General features: G+C 38.6%; 1 protein-coding gene across 4 annotated transcripts in view; it reads right to left on the bottom strand.

The window, feature by feature from the left end:
- Positions 1-22,168, bottom strand: part of CPNE4 (copine 4) — a 229,919-nt gene that overhangs the window by 169,853 nt on the left and 37,898 nt on the right. For 3 of the 4 annotated variants that reach the window (XM_032106747.1, XM_032106741.1, XM_032106755.1), the window contains exon 2: positions 9,930-10,117. In XM_032106747.1, the coding sequence (XP_031962638.1) occupies positions 9,930-10,109 (180 nt within the window). In that variant the 5' untranslated portion in view covers positions 10,110-10,117. Of the gene's footprint in view, positions 1-9,929; positions 10,118-19,186; positions 19,337-22,168 lie in introns of all 4 variants that reach the window. The other variant, XM_032106732.1, reaches the window with a different exon arrangement.

The following is a 22,168-nucleotide window of genomic DNA, read 5'->3' as shown; positions in this document are numbered from 1 at the left end:
AAAATCTGTCAGACTACTGAAGTCAAACCAGGCTTAAAATCTGTTCTGGAGATGTGTGAGGTTTCTGTATCTATAAAAAACAGCTCTTTAGAGGCAGGCATATAACTGAGGTAATCTGAAATGTGCATCTGCCTGCCCATGACAAAAGCAGCCTTAAACTCTCCATCCAAGTTTAAAATACTATGTATCTGATATATCACTGTGTCCCGCAGTGGTAGGGAGGGGAAGAGAGATCCAACAGGCAGGCATTGTGCAGCAAGATTGATTTATTTAATTATTTTACAACTCTTTTACAGACTTTTTTCTTCATAGTCTAATTGGACAAAGGATCAGCCACCCCTTGAGGTGATTGGCTAAAATCCTAAAACATCCATTGTCAAAATATTTTTTTCTACTGTACTATAAACAAATCTTTGCAAGGTCACAGGTGTTCATAGCTTATAGAACTCTACTAATATCTTCCGTGAGAGAGAAAAATATCTCACAGGACTGGAAAGAAGCAAGAGAAATTCTTGCTAGCAGCAATATTTGTATCCACATTGATAAATAATTAAACTGCAGGTGAAGTAAGCAAAAGAATTTTTTTTTTTTTTGGCGCTGCTGGCAGTATAGAATTCCTCCTATAGATATTCCTACCAAACCAGTTATTCAGGGTTAAGAAAGAGTGGAAGCACTGTAAAACCTTCTTTTTCTTGATATCTTCCTTAGATAATGTGTGTGTGTGTGTGTATATATATATATATATGCATGCATATATATGACTGAGAACAGTGTGTAAGAGTCACAGCTTTCATGGAAAGCTATCCTAAGAAAAAGTTGTGAAAAGTTAAGGAACCATGAATTAAGAACCATCAAATAGACAACATGGCTAAAGGCAGTATTTACAGGAATGGCTTAGGATGATTAGAAACACTGATGAAAGTACATTAACAACAAAGAAATACCTAGAACTGCATGAGAAGAGGAAATAATTCAGCTGCCCTGTTAATGAGGTAAAGAAAGCACTTTCATTAATATAGAGTAAAATATTTTGTTGGTTATAGTATTTTGACATCTTAAATCTCATAAATACAAGAACAGATGAGAACTCCTCTCAGTTCTTTCTTAGTATTTCATGTCTGCAATCCAATTGCTCAAAAGTTAAGATGAAGGCAAAATTTTTGAGTAGCTTAAAACCGTTCAAAATGTTTCTACCAGCAACAATACACAAATGTCTGCAAAGCCATAGAGAAATCTGACAGCTGAGCACCCAACCCAGTTGGCTCCTCCACAGGAACAAATGTCAAGATAAGTGCATAGTGCTACTTGCAAACACAGACACACTCTAGCTGAAGACATCTGCTGGAGCGTGGCTATAGAGAAATTGTTCACCATGAAGGAACAGAGTTCCTCAATCATTTCCATAACCCCTGATCCACTGCACATTGAAACAAGGATGTAAACAAGTACAGGTCATTCAGATTTTCATCTAAGCTAGTTCAGTATTGAACTGATTTTTAAGAATGTAAATATTTCCTAACAAAAAAATGACAACGTGATCCCACATTTCATTTCTATGGCTCTCCCATGGGATGATTTACCAGGCAGAAGGTTCCTGGAAATCAGCCCCAACAGAAGATCTTCCTGGTAGAGGATGGTCCAGGCCACAAGTTCAGGGAGAGACCATGTGGCTTTTACCACCTCTCATACGTAAGCATTCCATTCCCTCCTGACTTCCCAGGAGTACATGTGGTTTTATTCAATTATGTAAACTTTGAGAAAATAACTCTTCCCTCTCCATGAGTTGAAGACACAGGATCTGAAGAGGTTTAGTTGGACAGACACAGAACCAGGCTTCCAGCTCTGGTAGAGAGGAATCATCCCGTTCAAATATGACCACTCTCAATAAGAACAAAGACATCTATTTTCCCTCCTTTGCACATGCATTACATTTCACAAACTCCACTACAAAGGCAGAAAATGATATTTGAGCTAGTGGAATAATATGATATTTCATATACATTGACTCAACATGACACTATTTGTTTCCAGTTGAGACAACACGTCTGATTCAAATGAGTTGAAGCTGAAAGACTAGCTGATTTAAAAAGACAGGATAAAAAGCACAGTGGCTGTATTTAAACGCTGAGACAAGGAGAAGGCTCAAGAAAAAGCAACAGTGATGGATGAGATAAAAACAAGAGGGAGTTATTATAAAACAGATTTAAAATACATAAACAAACACATTATTACCTGGGGTCTAAAAAGAAATCTCATCAAAACCTAATGATGTTCATATCTCTGAGCTAGGCACAGGAGGAAAAAGTTCCCAGTACCAGCTTCTAATCAAATATTTGCCAACACAAAAAAATTACAGCCTTTAGTTTTCAGAATTCTAACTTTGCATAAGTAGTTGGGAAAGACCTGTGAGAGCATTCTCTTTCTTTTTAAGAAGAGTAATATAAATTACAGTTCCAGGCTTTGAGCTTGTGCATCTATATTTTTAAACACGTACTAAGTGCATTAGTGGCTGAACAGAATATTATGAATGATGCTGTGTAGGATATGGAGAAAAACTGCATAGCAGATTCCCTCCATGTGGAGAACTTTTCTTTTTCCAGAAAGAGTTAATGACAGGAGGCCCTCAGCAGGCAAACCCTTGGAAGAGAGGGTGCCTCCAAAATATTAGAAAGGAAAGGAAAGGCTTCGAAAGAAAAATATCCGATTAGATGAATTCAGGCTGAGAACTCACCAAGATAAAACATTCAATTAGCCTGCAGCCTGACCTCACAGACTTCCAATGGTGCTTGAAAAAGATGAGCTGTCTTTGACAGTCACACCATACAAAAAGACTTCAAGGAAGTATATCAGGAAAGAAATCAGAAGCTAAAAGCAAATCTTGGCAGCAACAGAGGTTACCAAGTAGTTTTGAGTAAAGAAACATTCATTAGCATCAACAGAGACTTGATGAAAAAGGAGAAAGAAAAGTATGATATAAAATTATGAGGATGAAATAAACCATAAAGGCATATACACAGGCACAATGCCATGGTGTAAATAAAATCACAGCTTTCAGTTTGATGAGTGAAAACAAGGTAAGTCTAATGGCTCCTAAAAGACTTAAGCATCACCTTCTAGGAACATCCCTTGGGAAATGAATGCAGCCAGACTTCTCCCATTTATTCCTATGTCCAAAGGTCAGTAATCAACACCTGCACTCCCAGATCATCACCTGCAAGTTGTGAAGGGCATAGAGCTGTACACAAGACCAAGTGCTCTGAAGACCTGAATGATCTGGGCAGGAGGGGCCAATCACCTTGACTGTCAGCCCCAAGTCAGGAAAGGTAGGACCTTGGCTACGTTGTGGCTTAATTAGAAAGAATCCCATTGCCTTTCTTTCCTGATGAAGGTCGTGATCATTTCAGGTAAAGACTCAATTCTTCTCCATTGGCTTTCATAAATCACAATCTGCATGGATCCAATTTTACAACAGATCTAGAATTTCTTTAAAGACTTTGATCTACGCTTTGGCCAGAGAACATGCAGGTAGTATTTCCAATTATCAGCCTTCCTGAAGAGAAAAAATCCCAAATCTGCAAATGAATCAGAAGCTTCTTCACTATGAGATAGCTAATTTCATAACCTCTATTCAGTGAAAGGATCTCCTTGCCATCATATTAATCTGATATAAAATATAAGAATTTTGTAATTTCCTTTACTTGTCAGAGAATAATCTTCCTAAGATGGTATGTTCATCTTACTGTAACCCCCTTACTTACAGTTAATTTTATACAGGATGTTTGTTCACCAAGTTGAAATCTTAAGAATGGAATGAGAAAAATAATATCTAGAGTATGCTCTAGCATTGACTAGAGTATTATTTCAAAAATTTCTCCAAACCCATCAAACATCCAATAAACCAGCCCACTGTGAAGCCTTGCAGTTTTTTAAAGCAGAGAATAAATCCCGAATCACGGCCCAGAAATCTCTGTGGAAATGCAACAACAGGTTATGGCACGGCATTTCTGCAATGCTCTAAAATAAACATAGTTCAAATAACTACCCAAACAAGCCCATGTTCTGTGACAGGTTAGGTATGCTGAATCTTCAAAACATAGATTGCCTTTTTATACAGTCACAGACAAATCAGAAGAATAAAATCCCAAATGGCATTGAGAAAATGAGCAGGGATTTTCTCAGTGTCTCTTTTAATACAGGACCAAGGAACTTAAAATTAATCACCAAGAGGCAAGTTCAAAAAAGCCAAGTAATTTTACCTTATTCAACCCCCACTTAAGCTGCTGAACCCTTATGTCCCAGGATATCCTGAAATTTTATTTTTCATATACAAAAACTTTTAGAATTATCTGAACTAAGTTATGGAAATTATTCTACCAACTTTTTTTTTACAATTACAAAGGCATAAACTTCTGTTTAAGAACTCCCTGAACTGCAGATCACTGAGAGCTGGAAGAACAAGCTGGAAAGACACTTTTACATTTCTGTGATCCCATATTTCTTCACTGTCACCAACTAGCAACTAGACGCCAGATGGGGTTAGACAGCCTCAAGCCTCATTCTGTGCAGCTGCTTGGTGGTAGTTCTTGTTTCTGATCATTGAAACTTCCAGTTCCATCCAAACGCTTCATCTATTACTTGTTCATCAAAATGAACGAAAAAGGATGTATTTTTTCACATTTACTTATATGTGGTGGGATTTTTCCCTCTCCACAGTATTTTTGTGTTTATTTTGGAACTGTTTGGTAGAGTCATGGAATATATCATCCCACAGACTCCCCTCTTTCATGGCTTGTTGGCTTCTGCAGTGGGCTGTAACAGCCACAGATGGGTAACATGAAAGATACTTTTAGGTATCTATGGAAACAAATAGCTGAAGTCTGCCTCAGGGTCTTCTCTTCAGATCCTTCCCCCAGACTAGGAAGGGGCAGGGAATCTCCCCCAGTCTCAAATATGGAGAGGAGAGAAATGTGGCAGCAGGTGCTGGGAATGGAAATAGAGCTGAGGTAGGTGAAATTCAGAAATGAAAGAAAAGAGAGAGCAGGACTAAGAGGAAAAGCAAATACAGATGAAGAGCAAGACTGTGTCCTTGCTATAGCCTGATTCTTATGAAGCCTGTTTAGTAGGCTCCACTGGTATGCTGTACCTTAACTAGTTTCATGCATTTCCTAGCTCACTGGTCTCTATCATCTGTTTGCACGAGGGTCTGTGTGGATGTGCAGGTTGATGTGAAAGGAAAAGGAAACCCAGAAAAACCAGTTTTGTTTGTTTAGTCTTGCCAAGCTGATCCTTGAAATGTCATGCTAAATTACAAGTGAATAACTTTTGTTTTAAGAATATCAACACACTTTTGTCAAAGCTCACTGAGTTTCACAAAGGGGACTTCAGAGAATATTTCAACAAAAAAATCTATTTCAGTAAACAAACTTATCCATTCTAATGATTTCATCCAATTCCATCAAGACAAATTTTAGCACGTGCATGTTGTCTTTGGACGCTGCTTTATTTACTCTGCAGTTATTGAGATTTAATAAAAGCTTTGGGTAAAAAGCAAAACCTCCAGCTGGCTGTTCAAATCCACAAGGCAGCAGACACTCTACTGTCCTGCTGCTGAAAGCCAGAAGAGTACTATTACAGAAAGCCCTCCCCAGTTCCCAAACATGGCTACTTGTCTTCCTAAGCTCCTGTTCTCTTTTCATAGCTACAGACACCACATTCCATCTGGCTATGCCAGGCTGTATGACACCTCCTGATCTCATGTAAATCTTGTATGACCAGACACAGCTCAGCAACCAGACACAGCTCAGCAACTTACTCAGCTTTCAAAATAATGTGTACTATGGGTATTTGCCATATGCAGATGACCTGTGAAAAGGTCCACGCTAATTTCTTAGGAATAAGGAGTCAATGAGAATTCCAGTGCCAGCACATCTCAGCTGAAGACTCCAATGCTATACACAGTTAACATTTATTGCACATGGACATTCACACTCTAGGTGGGTAAAATAATCATTGGAGCAAAGGAATTTGTCATCATGTACCTCAGTCATTCACCATCTGATACTTAGTGCAATGTTTAAACTCCTTGAACACATTCAAATCAAAATGGAAAAAAAGCCATTGAATTATTATCTTAAACAAACAGTTTAAGTACAACGTTTGGCCACCCTGCAAGTGTGTACCTGCCTAAAATTAAGGCCAGAAGAGCTAAAATTTGGATCAGCAAATTGGCTTTTAGTACATAAATACAGCATCATCTTAAATTCTGCTGTATCGCACCCTGTCATGTTAGGCTTCATGTGAGAGAAAGAGTAAACTGCTGATTTTCCTGGGAGACACAACATATCATTTACATTCTAGATTGGTGGAGATAGTGCTTTTCAGCCAGCACCAACACACGCACAAAGAGAAATGTATGGGAGGTGTCTGTGCACACTTGTGCATGTGCCGGTGTGTTTACAGAGAAACACCAGACAAGAAGAGAAAACCAGCAAGCATATCTCTCCCAGAACTGGGGACAGCACCAAGAATTCTTTGAGTATTTGTCCAAGTTCCTAATGGTTTCACATCTGAGGAATTATGTGTCCCTCATCAAATCATCCAGGGAACTACAGGCCCACCAATTTCACCTCAGTTCCTGGGAAGTTGATAGAGCAGTTAATCCTAGGCACATTAAGGATAAGAAAATCATCATGAGTAGACAACCAGGAGAAAAGTCATGCCTGACCAACTTGACAAACTTCTAAGATGAAGTAGATCTACCTGACCTGGTAGATGAGGGAAGAGCAGTGGATATTTTCTAACTGGACTCCAATAAAGCCTTTGATGCTGCCTCCTGTTAAGATCTTCATAGAGGAGCTGTTGATACAGGGAATGGATGAGCAGACAGTGAGGTGGATTGAAAACTGTCCAGGTCCAGAGGCTGGTTATCAGTGAGACAAATTCTAGTTGGATGCCAGTGATTAGCAGTGGGCCACAGGGGTCAGTACTGGATCCTGTTTAAGATCTTCATTAATGACCTGGATGATGGGGCAGACTGTACCTTCAGCAAGTTTGTAGGTGACACACCTGGAGCACTCAGGGGGCATCTTATGAATGTAATAGCTGAAGGGAGGGTCCAAAGACAACTGAGCTGGGCTTCTTTTCACTGGTGGCTAGCAACAGAACCAGAGGTAATGGGCACTAGTTGAAACATAGGAAGATGAGGATACATATTTTCACTTGTGACAGTGACGAAGCACTGGCACAGGTTACCCAGGGAGTATGCAGAATCCTCCCTCTTACAGATACTCAAAAACACAGTCCTGGGCAACTGGCCCTAGGTGTCCTCACCTGATCAGCACATGGACCATGAGATCTCTAGAGGTCCCCTTCAACTGCACCAATTCTGTGTCCAGGAAACAAAATCCCCCAAAACTAAACAAAACAGGAAAACCACAATTAAAAAAAAAAAATCAAGAAGAATACTTAGATGTCATTTCCAATCTCTGGAAACTGCATCTATCCACTCTACAAGAGCATCAACACATTTTCATTCTATATTTACATGTGTGGGTGGCATAATTTACACAAACACACACATATGCACACACAGAACTGCAGAACTGAAAAAAAAATATTTCCTCAGCAACAGGCTGACATATTTTATCAAAATTATCCCAGAGACAAATGTGCACGGATTACTCACTTCTAGGGATTGTCTGCACCTGTAGAGCGACTCCCTCATATCCCAGGGTCTCTAACTTCATGCACAGTGCAACCCCATCAGCCTAAGCCCACATGCTTCAGCTGCATCTGGCCCAGGAGCAGCTGTGCAGCCAGCCCTCAGTACTTTCCATGGATTTCAAAAGCACTTATATGCAAGAGCACAACCTACACAGACCTGTATATCGGACTCCACGCAACCAGAGAATGTGATCAGTATGTATATTTCAGTAATACTTTATCTTGCTACAGCATGTTTGGATCTCCAAGGGGTTTAAGGTATCTGGAAATTCAAGATCATTTCATGAAGGCACTAAATCCACACTCCTCAGTTCTACTCCTTTTTTGGGTTGCCATTTAGTGACTCACTTCACTGGTAACTAGATTTTAGGTTTTTTTAATTATTACCTTGTCTGTTTTTTCAGGTCTTGCTGGATCACTGATTGCCATCAGCAGAAGATTCCTCCAGCCAAATTATGTCTTCAGCTATACCTGAGTGACTCTACTCAATTTAGCTCAGCAAATGGAACTTAATTAAAAATTCTGTTAGGAATGTGCTGGCCAGAAAAGACTCATCACATCAGAGTGGTTTTCGCTTTGCAGCACTGATAGGAACACGAACTAATAAAAACTTTTTCTTCATACTAAAATGAATGGCCTGGACTCTCACTAGACAGTAGGAGAAAATGATGTATGATGAGAATTGTATCAGTGGGTAGATCTGTTCAGCAAGAATTACTCTATTCAGACAATCACTTTCCAAATTAAAAACCACATCAAATAGCAGGAATCTCCATTACTACATCAGAATATATAATTTTAATCTACTTACCCTGCCAAAGACAAACTGGATGTGAAATGCACACAAAGTTATTTGGAGAACTGAAACAGCAGAAAAGTTTTCATTCTGTCCATTCCAAATGGGCATTTCATTTATTTTGACCTTTAATCCATTGCTTGGTTAATTTCTACTATTTGTGTGATTACACACAGTGCAGCTAAATGCTTCTTTCTACACAGATACCTAAAATTACCTTTTTTTAGGCTAACTATTATATCACCCTAAATGTCAATACATGGACACACTGATTTTGTAGCACTAAAACAATGGCGAGAGTTTTATTTCTATTTAGAGTCTGGTTTTCTACCAGGGATACGTCTAGTGGTTCCACAAGAGCAAACTAAGAAAAGAAGAAGAATACCATCAAAAAACCCTTAACTTTCCTAGGCTGGTGCTGGACTGCACTGGAAAAATTTCAGAGGTCCACAGGTCAAAACGATTGGAATAAATTGAACAAAATCCTCAAAGTCTGACAAACTTGGCTGAAAATGCTAAATTAAAAGACCCCTAAATTTAAGATTTTGCTTTCTGCATATGCTCACCATTATTTTTTTTATCTTTTCATAGATAACACAATCCTATGCTGAATGCTAAAACTCTTGAAAACAGACAGACGGATATGCACTCAAAATTAACTGGATTTAATACATTCGTAATTTTCTCTACATACTTTCTATTCTCTTTTTAAAGTCACAGCTTTTAGCTTGATTAAGCGCAAACACTCAACTATAACTTTTAAGTAAAATAACCAACATGACATCATTAAAAGTATTACATTCCATTCTATATTCTATATTTACAATTTTAATTTCTTTAAGACATCCTGTTTCCAGTTATGAAAGAAATCATTTCCATGATCAGGCAAAATAACACAAAGCAGGATTTTAATCAAACATGCAATCTGCAATACAAGGCAAATTGATAAGGCAAATACATTAGTTTTACTAACTTCAACAATGAATCCAACTGTAATGCTCAAAATTTGCAAATCAAGCTACTCTGCCACCAAATCCCTTGCCAAGTAATAATAAATCCTCCACTCTTCCACAGTATTCCTCTTCTTTATATTGTAATGCCTGGCGGTCACTATCATTATCTCTGCTATTATATAGCTTTTATGAAAAAAGAAGCCCTAAAGAAAAAAGTTTTATGATGCTTCATTCTTTATTCATCTCAATTTTTAATCTGACTCCAAAGAGAAGTTTAAAGTTTCTGATTCAAAGTATGTTAGGGTTAATGGAAAATCTCCCTTCACTCTTACAAGATTATGCCACAGGCTTCAAATTGTTTCTTCTCTTTATTGTTCTTGCTATTTCAATTTTGCCTCAGTTTGTCTATGCCATCCGAAAGTGCCAGAAGAATCAATTTTATTTTATTAAACACTCACCTCAAACCACTGGCCATGCGACTGCATTTTAAGGATGACACAAGGATCTGGTTTTGAGAGGGCATCCCTGTCTGATATGCCTTTGCATGTGACTCGCAACTCCACTTTAGTCAGGCATGGGCTGTTAAAAATTCCCAAGGTATTGGCTGCTGATTCATAGATGTTGCTCATTTTCTTCATTCCTTGTTCTGAAAGAAAGAAAAGCTCTATTAAAAGATGGTGCACACACAGTACAGCCCCTCGTTCCACACAGATGCCAATGCAAAGTTCTGCTAGACAATAACTGTGAATGAGAGCCAGAGACTGAGGGGAAAGAATAAAATCAAAGGAATCCCTATAGAACAAAGAAATAATCATCTCATATGTTTATAAGCCAAGTTTAGAACAAAATTTTCCACCATGCCTCTGAACTCTGGGGGTGAACTGTGACCTCAACCTCCAGCTCTGTTCCTGCTTATAGAGCCACATTTCCCCAGGCCAAAGGATAGATACACAGCATGGTAACTTCAAATTTCTTATGATAACACCTTAACAAGGGTAAACTAAATTTGTTCAGCACACCTCCAATCTGCTTTTATTTCTCTCTATTCCTTCTAAAGAGTATGCACAAAAGTTTCTTACACAAACTTTTGGCATAAATGCCATAGAAGGACCCTTTCATACCAACCTTAAATTCCAAAATACATTTCACTGTTTCCACACATACTGCAGAAGATTACCTGCCTCCATTCCTAAGCAAGTAGCCAAGACTGATGTTCTAAACAGAAGGGCAGAATATTTATGCTGGCATGTTTTGTTGTTATGGAGTGTTTGCTCTTTTGGGTCAAGAATCAGAGTTACATGAACACAGATGGCTGGAATAACAGGGACCTCCAACCCTTACTTCACTGTGAACACCACCACCAATCTTGTAGCAAGAATTTCTCTCAAGAGAAGCAACAAAAATATTTTAACACAGAGCTTACCAAAAATCCCTATATGGCCATTTTTGCATCAATAAAGAATATGGGAACACTCTAATTTGCACATTTGTTCCGAGCTTCAGCCTGACCCTTTAAAAATCTGCTTCCTAATGCCTGGACTACTGCCTTCATCATCTTACCTCATACATAACAGCCACAAAGTATGAATTTCATACTTCTAGAGGGCAGATTTGTCTTGCCAGTTAATCAGCAAGCCTTTTTTGTGCTCTGTTTCAAATCTTTTCACTGTCTCTTCCACAACATCCTGTTCTCAGAGGTTAATGATTTTTGAGAACTGTTTTGATAAAAGTTAAATTTCAAGATATGGAAATGAAAGTAAAGTTTTCTTTCCCCAAATCTTCCAAGTTAAAAATAAACTCAAAACCCACAAAATCACACCCATCCAGTTTTTCTATGAATTAGAAAGGTAAAATTAGAAAGGTATTTCTCAATTCAGAGTAAGAGGAGTTGGCAATTTAGTGCTAATCTCTAATACATACAGACAAATTTCAGGTACGTAAGTCTGAATGATGAGGCAGATTATCTGCTCCCCCGGCAGAAGGGATAAAATCTTGTTAACAACTTACAATTTTTCAAATCTATACAACAACTTACTGACCATTGATCTGCTGTGAATACCCCATTCAGACAGACCTGAAGTGAGCCCAAGTGGACCCCAACCACTCTCTGAAGCGCAGGCTCTACAGGCATATTTGAAATGTGAGCCACACCACAAACATAGTGCCTGACAACCTAAGATCAAAACAGTCACCTTCAGCCCCTCCCAGTTACTTGTAAATATTGTCTAAACTACTGTTCCTTGGATTTACTGCAAGGAAAGAAACATAACTGAGAAAACAGGCAAAACTAAAGAAGATATGGAAGAGGTAATGCTATCAGGCTATGTTATAAAGCAAGGGACTGGAGAGACTTTCCTTCAGAAAGCTGCTCAACAAGCTCATCCCACAGATTTACAAGACATTTTTACATGTTGCCCTTTCCAAATTGAAAACCATTCGAAAATTGGGTTAATTCTGTCTCATGCACATCATACATCATTAATAAAATGTCATCCTTTGTGCAGAAATAGGCTGGTGATTTAATTAAACTGGATGATTTCAACACTGAAGAGAAGAGGAAAAAGTAGCAGAGTGAGGGGGAGAGATGTATTTTTCTTCCTCCTACAATAATTATACACTGGTTTTTCAGAACAGCGGGTAAGTACAAAAATTATATTTCTTTTTATCATTACAACTATTATTTCAGCTTTTGCAAGTTCTAAATTTATCAATGGAAAAGATCAAGTCACAGCCTTATTCTTTTGTCTCATTATATTCTTCCTTTAATATAATCACCAGCTTGGGCTGTTGTGCTGATGTCACATCAGGAAGCTGGAGGCCTGGAAAACAGATTTTGAGCCTACTGAAAGTGGCTAAAAAAGGTATTATTTTGCACAAACATAGACATAGATTGCGTAAGAAGTTTTTTTTCAATTAACTACAAACATTATTGATGGAGGAAAAAATTATTCATTTTTCTTTGCTACAAACTCTTTCTTTTTCAGTTCTTTAGAACCTTGTTATTCCTTAAATCTCCACATGGCTTCAATATTCACAGAACACGAGCTGTACCCATTAGAGGAAAGCAATGGCACAGATACAAAAAATAAGTGGGATAAGTGATAGGTCACATATTACTGAAGTTTTCATTTCATTGTTGCATACATTCTCTCTCATTTCCTCTGGAAATTTTCCTCTGGAAAACAGGAAAGCAGTGGATCATATGCTTCCCACACAAACTTATTAGCCAGTGCTAAACTGAACTGAATGGGGAAGCAAAACCAGGCCTTTTGTTTTCACCTCTCCGTGGTGAAACATCAAGAAGTAACAGCTGGAAAAAAATTAAAAGTGCACTATGCTGAAATTGAAATGTAATAGGTTACAAAAAAAAACCCAAACCAATGAAACCCCCCAAAAACCCCCCAAAGAATGTGTCACATACAAAGAAAAGGTGAGAACCGTGAAGACAGGTCTCTGTCTCCACTCTCTCAAACATATTCTGTACCTGGCATACTTAGAGCTCATTTACTAGAAATTAAAATGCTCTTTTGACCTTTTCAAAGAGATTGATGGCTCAAAGGGATCTTATTGATATATATGATGAGATGGGAAATTAAGGACACGAAGCCAAATTCTTCTCAGTAGCGCCCAGAGACAGGACAAGAGGCAACTGGCACAAACTGAAATTCAGGAAATTCTGATTAAAGAAAAGGAAACTTTTTACTATAAGTTTGGTTGAACACTGATACATGCTTCTTGCAGAACTTGTAAAGTCTTCATCCTTAGAGATACCCAAAACTTGTTGGGACATGGCACCCAAAACTTGTCAGGGCATGGCCCTACTTTAAGCAGAGCAACCTACTTTAAGCAGTGACTTAGAATAGATGATCTGTAGAAGTGATTTCCAACCTCTTCTACTCTGTAACTATGCAGAAAACAAATTGTAAACTTTTTAGGGTACAGACTGTGATACGTTGTTGAGTACTAATCAATTATTTGGGTCCCTTGGCTCCAAAGCCATGCAGAAAATCAAAATAAATACATAAGCCCGGCATTTCTGGTACAAAGTAGTGCTACAAAGGCTCCCACCTGTAGGTATTTCATGAAAAGCAACAGTACACGAGTTCAGAAAATTGTGCCTGCCTAGATACGATTGTGATTGGATTATGATGAAAATCAGTATTACACATTTGACAGCTACATCTTTCTCTGTTCAGGGGGACGAAATGACTTAAAAATGTTCCGTCGCCTAGTGCCTGCAGAAGTTAGGATCTTTGTGACATAGAACACAAGCAGTACATGCCTGTCTCTGGGATCTAGAAGACTTGAATTCAGCTCACACAGTCAGATCCACCCTGTTACAAAAAGGTAAGCCACACAACCTCTCCACAAACTCATAACCAGGCTCCTTAGATTCAACATGAAATAAATCCAAGTTTCTATCTGAATTCAGATTTCAAGTTTTCTCCTCTGCCCACAGTGTCATTTTGCTCTCCTACACACACAATGTCCAAAAAGCTTTTCTGAAAGCTGTCTGGGTGAAAAATGAAGAGGTGGCTCTCTGCAGCACCTTGTGAAGAATCAGGGAAACATTCACACTCAGCCTCACCTTCAGTTCAGGTAATAAGTGAGCAGCAAATAAGAAAGATGCTGAGATTAAAAGAAGTAGCCAGTGTGCTTTGCATTTAGAAAAAGGTCTTGTTATTCAGAAACCTGTATTCCAGACCAAACTACATGCAAATGAATTTGGGGGTTGCAGGTTTCCCGTCACCATATGTTGAGAACTGTGTCTGAATTATTTTATTGGCACTTTGGTGATGAAATGAAAATGACCTAATAGCATCTGCCTGCTTCTACAGAAGTAAACAGCAAGAGTCTGCTCCTGGAAAGGTAAATTATGTTTGCAGTTATGTGCACATGGTGGGAAACACCAATAGTAGAGTTACATTACATAAGAGCTGTAAGTGCCTCCAAAAGAGAACAGGCCTAAAACCCCTGGATGTTGTGGCACTAGCTGCTCCCTACATATTTATACTTATAAATTATATATGGGAGAAACATTTAGTATTCAAAACATAAGAACAGCTTAACTGTCTAGACAGGAAGCTTTGTACCTACAGTTTCTGGATCTTCCAGGGTTTAAAGTCTAATAAAAGGAAATATGAAAACCAAGTCTACAGTTATAAGCTTAAAATTAATAGAACTCAGTTAAACAAAATACAGTAAGAGCAATATTTATAGAAAAGGCTGAAATTCTGTTGGGCATTCAGGAAGAATAGTTTTTAAAAGCTCCTCTGTTTAGTGACTTGTTCAGCTCCAGCAGAATGTAGGCCATGGACCCCCTCAGGGAATGACAGTAATTGAGGTAAGTAATCAGTTTTCTTTAAGAAATTTTATGTAATTGGGAATTCCCAGTCTCTAGTAATTACTGTATCAGCTGTTGGCACTAAAGCTTCCCTGGTTGTGAAAAGCAAATCCATTCCTTCACATTCAGCTGTAAATAAGCTTTGTACAAATGAGTAAAGGTGGGAATTCATCAGGAGTTCCTGATTCAGCAAGTTCATTAAATAAATATTCCATGCGCTTAATCAGGAGCTCATTAAGACGCCTGGCTTGCCCAGGTCTGAACAGAGACCCCAGCATGACAGGGAAAGCAGATCTCTTTATTATGATATGTATTAAGGTTTTTTCATTATGTCTAATCTTTGTTGTTGCTGTGGCCATTGCCTTGGCCTTTCTCTGTGCATCTCTGGAAACTTCTCATGAATAATCAGTGCTATCTTAAAACGTAGTCATTCAATAACTTATCTTTGACCATGTTCCTAGACCCCTGGTTATCAGCCATATCTCAAATCACTCACAAGACTTTCCTGTTGGCATTAAAAAATTATCCTGGTCAACATCAACTACATTATAAATTGCTACAGAACTTTAAATGATCATAGATAATATAGACATAATTCCAGCTGCCAAAATTAATTTGAAAATGAATTATTATGTCATGAAAAGTCACTAGGTTAGCTAGATCCCTCCACAGGATAGTCTGTGCAATTAAAAATACAATTTTTCCTCCTTCACTTTGATTATCTGACAACTATTAACAAAAATTTATTTAAAGTTACACCTACCAGAGTTTGATAAAGGCCTTTGAAAAATGAGCAGTAAACTCAGTAAGGAAGGGGGATCTGGAGAATCCAAAGCAATGCTATTGTGAACAATGAGACAGATATGATAATGCAAGTAATCTATTTGGACAGTAGGGGAGAAGGTTCAGAACAAAGTGCCAGCAGTGTAAACGGAAATATACACACACTGACAGTTCAAAGGGACTCATTACCATGGAACCAACTGTTTCAATTATGAGGGAAGAAGGGAAAGTCACTGGAAAGAAACTGAGACATCTAATGCATGACAAAACACTGTACAAAAGTGTGATGCACCTATACCAGTAACCCCATTTCAGTTAAGAGAGGGAAAATCCCCAAGATAACTGGAGCACTGGGAGATGCTTGAATGTGCCCAGATCAGGATGCTCTGAGTGGCTCCCACTGAAGTCAGACTCACTATAATGCAAAGCACCTAAAGAGTCAGTGCTAAAACACATATATTCTATTGTCCTCTACTGGAAGAGCAAATCTAGGACTTGCCCTGGGTCCTCCAGCATGTACCTAATGCCATCAGTCACCTCTTACTTCACAGAGCTCCCACTGTCTTCCTTCTTACAATGCTGTAAAATATGCAGGGGAAGAGAAATGAAAAATTCACTAATATAAAAACCAGAAGACTGGACGAATACAAGACCAAAATAACCTTCCTGGGGATAAATGCAGACAACTTCCCTACTAGAAAGCACTATCAATGCTTATTACTGGAAAAGTACCAGAGATTTTTTTCACAGAATTAGCCAAAGTCTGCTTCATCTACATTCACTGGATTTGTACCAGACACAAGGAGTCTGCCTCTCCCGCAGCAAGGCTGGCTCACAGGCTGGCTTCAGAGGGTGTGTATCCAGTCTTGTTTATGAAATGACACCTTCTAAGACAGTGTGTTGGTTTAGTATGGTAACAGAATGTATTTTATTTGGAACAGTGTAGAAGCTAGAGAGAAAACAGACTGGCTCATCAGTATGCTGACACACAGGAACACACACAACTGTCCTCTTATCCACAGTCTTGTTTCCTTAAATATGCCTGTCCAAAGCCTTCACTTGCAACTCAATATTGTCAAGCGAAAACATTAAATAGTCCCAGTGTTCCTCTTCCAAATCATGAAAATGGCATATTTTACCTCAGAAAACATTAATAAAAATGGCTTTGTTCTTAATTTCATTTCTATTTCCAAAACCATTAGAACTGTTCTACAGCCCTTTCTCACAATTATAAAAGTTAAAAATGTATTTTAAAAGCAAGATAAATAAATGCCTGCAAAGTTCACACTGTTCTATACCATGACTCCCTGAGCTGATGATTTACAAGCAGGACTGAATAATATGAAGTCCCAGTAAAATTCAGGCTGCCACAAGTAAATGATTTGCCTGCTGGTTTGGGTATTGGTTCTCAAGAGTCTGGAGTACTACTTTTGAGATGATAATAACTGAAGCTGGGAATGCAGGGATTAAGCATCGATACATGGAAAAAAGCTCAGGACCACTGAATCACTTCAAACACCACACTGAGCGGTTACACACACACAAAAACCAAACCTACTCTATGCAAGTGAATTGTGAATGTAAGTGACATGTAAGCCTAGTAAATCAGAGAAATGTAATTTAATCTCTCTAATCCACAATTTCAAAGCTACTACCATGTGATACTTATTTGACTGCTTACCACTAAAAGCCATTACAATTTTCTTAGGCTTGCCATTTCAGTCTGCTGCTTTCACTAAGTGATATATCAAATGAAACACAGAAACAAAAGTATATTCACTCCAAGGATATGTGTTTGCTGCTTTTTTTAAAATTGGTTCTCCCAATTAGGTATTAGAGTGGAAAATAAAAGTGTCTTAGCAAGAAATGAAGCTTTACAACATAGTTACTTATCCACAAATCTTAAATAATTGGATATTTTGCTATACTTCAAAGAAAGATAAGCCTGGAACAAAATCAAATAATCCCAGCACTCTAAGGTGTAGCAGTCAAAATTCCGGTATCAAATAAATCCAACTGAGAGCCTTCAGAATATGTTTGAGGCAAAATAATTCTTGAAATAATTAGACAACTCTGAACAACAAGAAAGATGTATAGTCTACTACATTAATCCTTGCCTTATCATCTGCATAAAATACATTTGAAATTACAATTACCCTTTATCCACCATGCAAAAGCACACTGTCTATTAGCTAGAGGAGAATCATAGAACTGTTTACATTGAAAAGACCCTTAAGATCACCGAGTCCAACCATTAATCCAGCGCTGCCAAGTCCACCACTAATCCATGTCCCTAAGCATCACATGTACACATCTTTTAAGTACCTGCAAGGATGCTAAATCAACCACTTCCCTGGGCAGCCTGTTCCAGTGCTTTACAACCCTTTTGGTGAAGAATTTTTCTCCTAATATCCAATCTAAACCTCCCCTAGTGCAACTTGAGGCCTTTTCCTCTCGTCATATTGCTCGTTACTTGGGAGTGAAGCAGCAAGTTGTGTTCCTCAGCTATACTCAATTACACCAGAGTATGTATATAAACACATGCAATGCCTGGAAGAGTTTATCCATTTACAGATGTAACATATTGCAAACAGCTAATTTTCCTCAACAGATGGCTATAGTGGCTCTTCCTGCAGCATAAACATGATTCTACAAGAGAAGTTGCCTCCTGCTCCTGATCCAAAGACAGGCACATCAAGAGCAGTGAGGGAGGACCTCCCATTTACTGTTTAGTTACTGCATTTGGAATACAACCAGAAGGTCTACCTGCTGTAGGTTGGCTCAGGGCTTCCTAGCAGTGTGAGAAAAACTGAATTTATCGATTATACAGGAGTGCTCCTGGGGCCACAATGAGCCCAAAACTGGGACAGAGCTTTAAAGTCAAGTTGGTCTGTCTGGTAGAGCAGGAGGAGAAGAAAGGGAGCAGTGGATAGTGCTGCAAGCAGTTGCTCTCTCACTTCATAGTTGCTCCCCCTACATGCTCGACCCCTTTTTCAGCAACAAGCAGAACTCCTATGGCCTCCCAGGACTCTGACAGACAAGGAGCAAACTGCCCACCCTCAGGAGGGTGCTGGGTAATGAACACCTTTACGTGATGGCTGGAGCCAGTCCTGAGTTCTTTCCCTTCGCAACATAGGTTTAGGGACAACACACTTTGTACCACTAGTTTAAGTTAGACTCTGAGCCTTTCTTGCCTTGTCATTTACTTACTATTTTCTTTCCAAGATCCTTGATCAAATATTTGAAGAGTCACCCATGAGACTTAGGCCAAGCACACATTGCTACTGTCTCAGCTAAATCAGCAAGGGATACAATCACATTGCAGCTCCAACTGCAGGCATGAGAAAAGCTGTGACAGCCAAATTATATCTATATGGAGAGTGTGTTAATTTCTTTCCTAGATTAATTTCTACTAGCTTATTCTGACTTTCCTCTAGGAAGCTATATCCTACTCCCTATTGGGAGTGTTTTGCAATCTCAGTACCACCATACCATGAGAGATTCAGTCTCCAAATAAGCCAGTTGATATTTTTGCTATCAAATTGATTCACAAAAGAATTGCAGCATGCTCTCAGCAAAAAGTCCTACCAGTGCCAAATGTACCGCTGGTGCCAGTGCCGGGCCATTCCTCTGCTGGCGTGCTCATGTTTCCCAGGATCTGTGCTCTACTGAGCTACCAAAGATGGGTCTTAACGTGTCAGGACACAGCGCAGCCCCACAGAGATCCTAACCTGGGCCCTGGAAGCAACAGAGCTCTGTCAGCAATGTTATAGTAGACCTACATCCTTCTGACGCAGTGCCAAGACTTTGGCTAAACAACACTTTCAAAAACAAGCTCTAGAAATCCAAGCCACCAAGAATTTTCAAGTGTTTCTCTCCCTCAGGAATTCTTGAGATGTGAGAAATACCTGTGTTGTCAACAATAAAGATGAGAAGCAAGATACTTGGAATGTCTTTTATAAAACTTTGTCTGACACGAGGTTGTCCCTTAAGCACTTCTAAAAGTAACCTATGAGTGTACACAAGAGATATGTCTTCCTTTTGAAATCTACAAGTCCCCACCAGTCTTTGTTAGCATATACTGACAACAAAAGGGCAAAACAAACAATTCAGCTCTGACAGTTATTACAGAGGTAGAGGCAGAGGGAAGGGGTTCTCAGCTCCTAAAACGATGCACACAAAAAAAAGGAACTCACATAGTCAGTATTGATGGAAGTCCTACTGCCAACTGCCACACACAAAAAACACCGTAACACCTGCTGGTATTGACATCACTGCCTGGTAGGAGAACATTTCATGAAATTCACATTAGGCAAGCTGTACCCCTAAGACTTGGGCACATATTGCACAGGGCTTCACCTACATTCATCTGTCTTTAAAGGACAAATTTATACAAAGTGCAATAAAGTCCATGAACCATCCACTGCTAACAGAGAGAAAGGAATGCCAATAAGCCAGTAGTGATGGCACTCGAGGGAGAAGAGACACAAGAGGCTGGTTTTGAAGTTCCAGCCAGATGTTTCCACTTCACAAATGCAACCACTATGGTCAGATTATCTAAGACATAGTTCTGTATGAATTGAGAATTGAAAGTCATTCCTAGGCTTTCTCTCCAGACCTGTGAAACTCTTAATTCCTTCCCTCACGTGCCCTCTGCTGAATATGATTGCTCTTCAAACAGGAATTTATCTACTCTCTTACAATGTTTGTTGAAAGACAGTTGCAAAGCATCAGGGACATAAGGAATGGTAAAGCAGGGTCATCAGGATATTTCCTAAGAGCACAGAAGAGTAGAACTAGCCTCAGTAGATATCCCATCATGCCAAATACGAGTGGTGATAACTAAACTGGGTCCCAAATATTCCATGAGAGATGTCAAGTATTAAAGAAAACACAAAATCTAGAACATGCTAAACCTGATTGTTGCTCAGTGCACAAAGCAATGCCTTCCTTGTTCAAGAATTTATATCTGGATTTTAACTCTGAAAGGATGGCCATCAAGCTCCTCTATACATACATATTTTTAGAATTAGGAAAATGCATGTTGGCACTAACCAAAATGCAACTGTACCAACAAACAATATTCAAATTGATCTTTCAATTCTTCAGTGATACAAGGCATTTCCTATGTACTGTATATTTATTGATGCCTTATTCCTCATCTGCATGAATCCAGTGCAAACAGATCCAACAGTCAGAGACCTTTTTCATAACTTAAAAAAAAATTATAATTTCATAATTTCATACAATTACTGGTCTAATGCATGAACATGTTTCAGTGTACACAAGTGTAGGGTAACTCCAAAATGAAGAGATTTTAAAGCTCTTCATAAGTATGGAATCCAAGATCTTCACTTTTGTTTCTCTTAACTAGTAGAAGACTTGTTTTTTATTTTCTTCTCTAGTATCAGGAACCCCCATAGGAAAGGGTGTTTGGAGAGGAAAAGAACAAACAAAAAACCCATACAAATTAATAATAGAGAACGTGGGTCATAGCAAATTCATGTCCTCACAAATCAGCCCATCCAATGCATGTCCATCAAAATCTCAGTGACAGATGCCTTTGTAACTTCTTTATGATACCAAATCCAGCCTTGAATACCTGTGGAAAAGATGTACTAAAATTTTCTAAAACATTCTGAAAAGATACGGACTTTTACAAGAATTTTGCTGTTTCACTCATAAGCACTCTTTTCCAATTACAAAGATTACAGCAATTCAGATCTGACCCCGTGAATGACGGATGACACACTTTATACTCTGGAGTCAACATGTAAATTTTACCTGTAATTTCTGCCCTCTACAAAAATTGGGTTATACAATAATGAGGTGCTTGACTGCTGTTGCATTAAGTCTGTAATGAGACTGAATGCACAGTCATACCATTTAGTGTTTTAAATTGCTTCAACTTTGGAGTAAATACATCAGCAAAGACTGAGCTGGGATATTAAGTGTAGAGCAGTACATCAAAATAAGATGTTAACTAGCTGATGTTACATGAAAATTATTTCCATATTTCACTGAAGAATTCTTCAAATTATTAACTTGTGTAACACGTTATTAAATGAAGCACATAGAGGCATCTTAAACATTAACTTACTTGAAGGTAGAAATAACATAGGCAAATATTTCATACTTACTGTAGGAAAACTCCAATTCTTCTCATGAGATTTTTACCATAAGCTAGCAAGCCTGACATGAATTAATTTCCTACCTGTGCTGGCTCCTAATTTTACCTTTTACAAGAATATGGGCATTTTACAACATGCTAAGAAAACTGTTTCAGTCAAATGACTACTGCAGTATTTCTTATTTAGCTACTTCCAGTGTGAAGTTTCAGCTTGCTTTTTCCATTCCTTCCCTTTTTCAGCCTCCGAGCAGCTGTGTTCTTTCCATCTGTAGTAAGTAACCCATGACCATTTCAGACTTCTGCCAAGATTATGCTTCCAAGTGAATTAGGCTGCCCAAGAAAATTCTCAGATCAGTTTGAATATACCTACATCATGTTTTCCAATGATACTGCAAAGGAACTCTTTAATTCTCAGTCCCTTCGGCATCTGACAAGTGCTG

The sequence above is a fragment of the Corvus moneduloides genome, chromosome 1 (genome assembly GCF_009650955.1).
Source record: "Corvus moneduloides isolate bCorMon1 chromosome 1, bCorMon1.pri, whole genome shotgun sequence".
Lineage (NCBI taxonomy): Eukaryota > Metazoa > Chordata > Aves > Passeriformes > Corvidae > Corvus > Corvus moneduloides.
The sequence above is the reverse complement of the archived record's forward strand: the minus strand, read 5'-3'. Positions and strand labels throughout refer to the sequence as shown.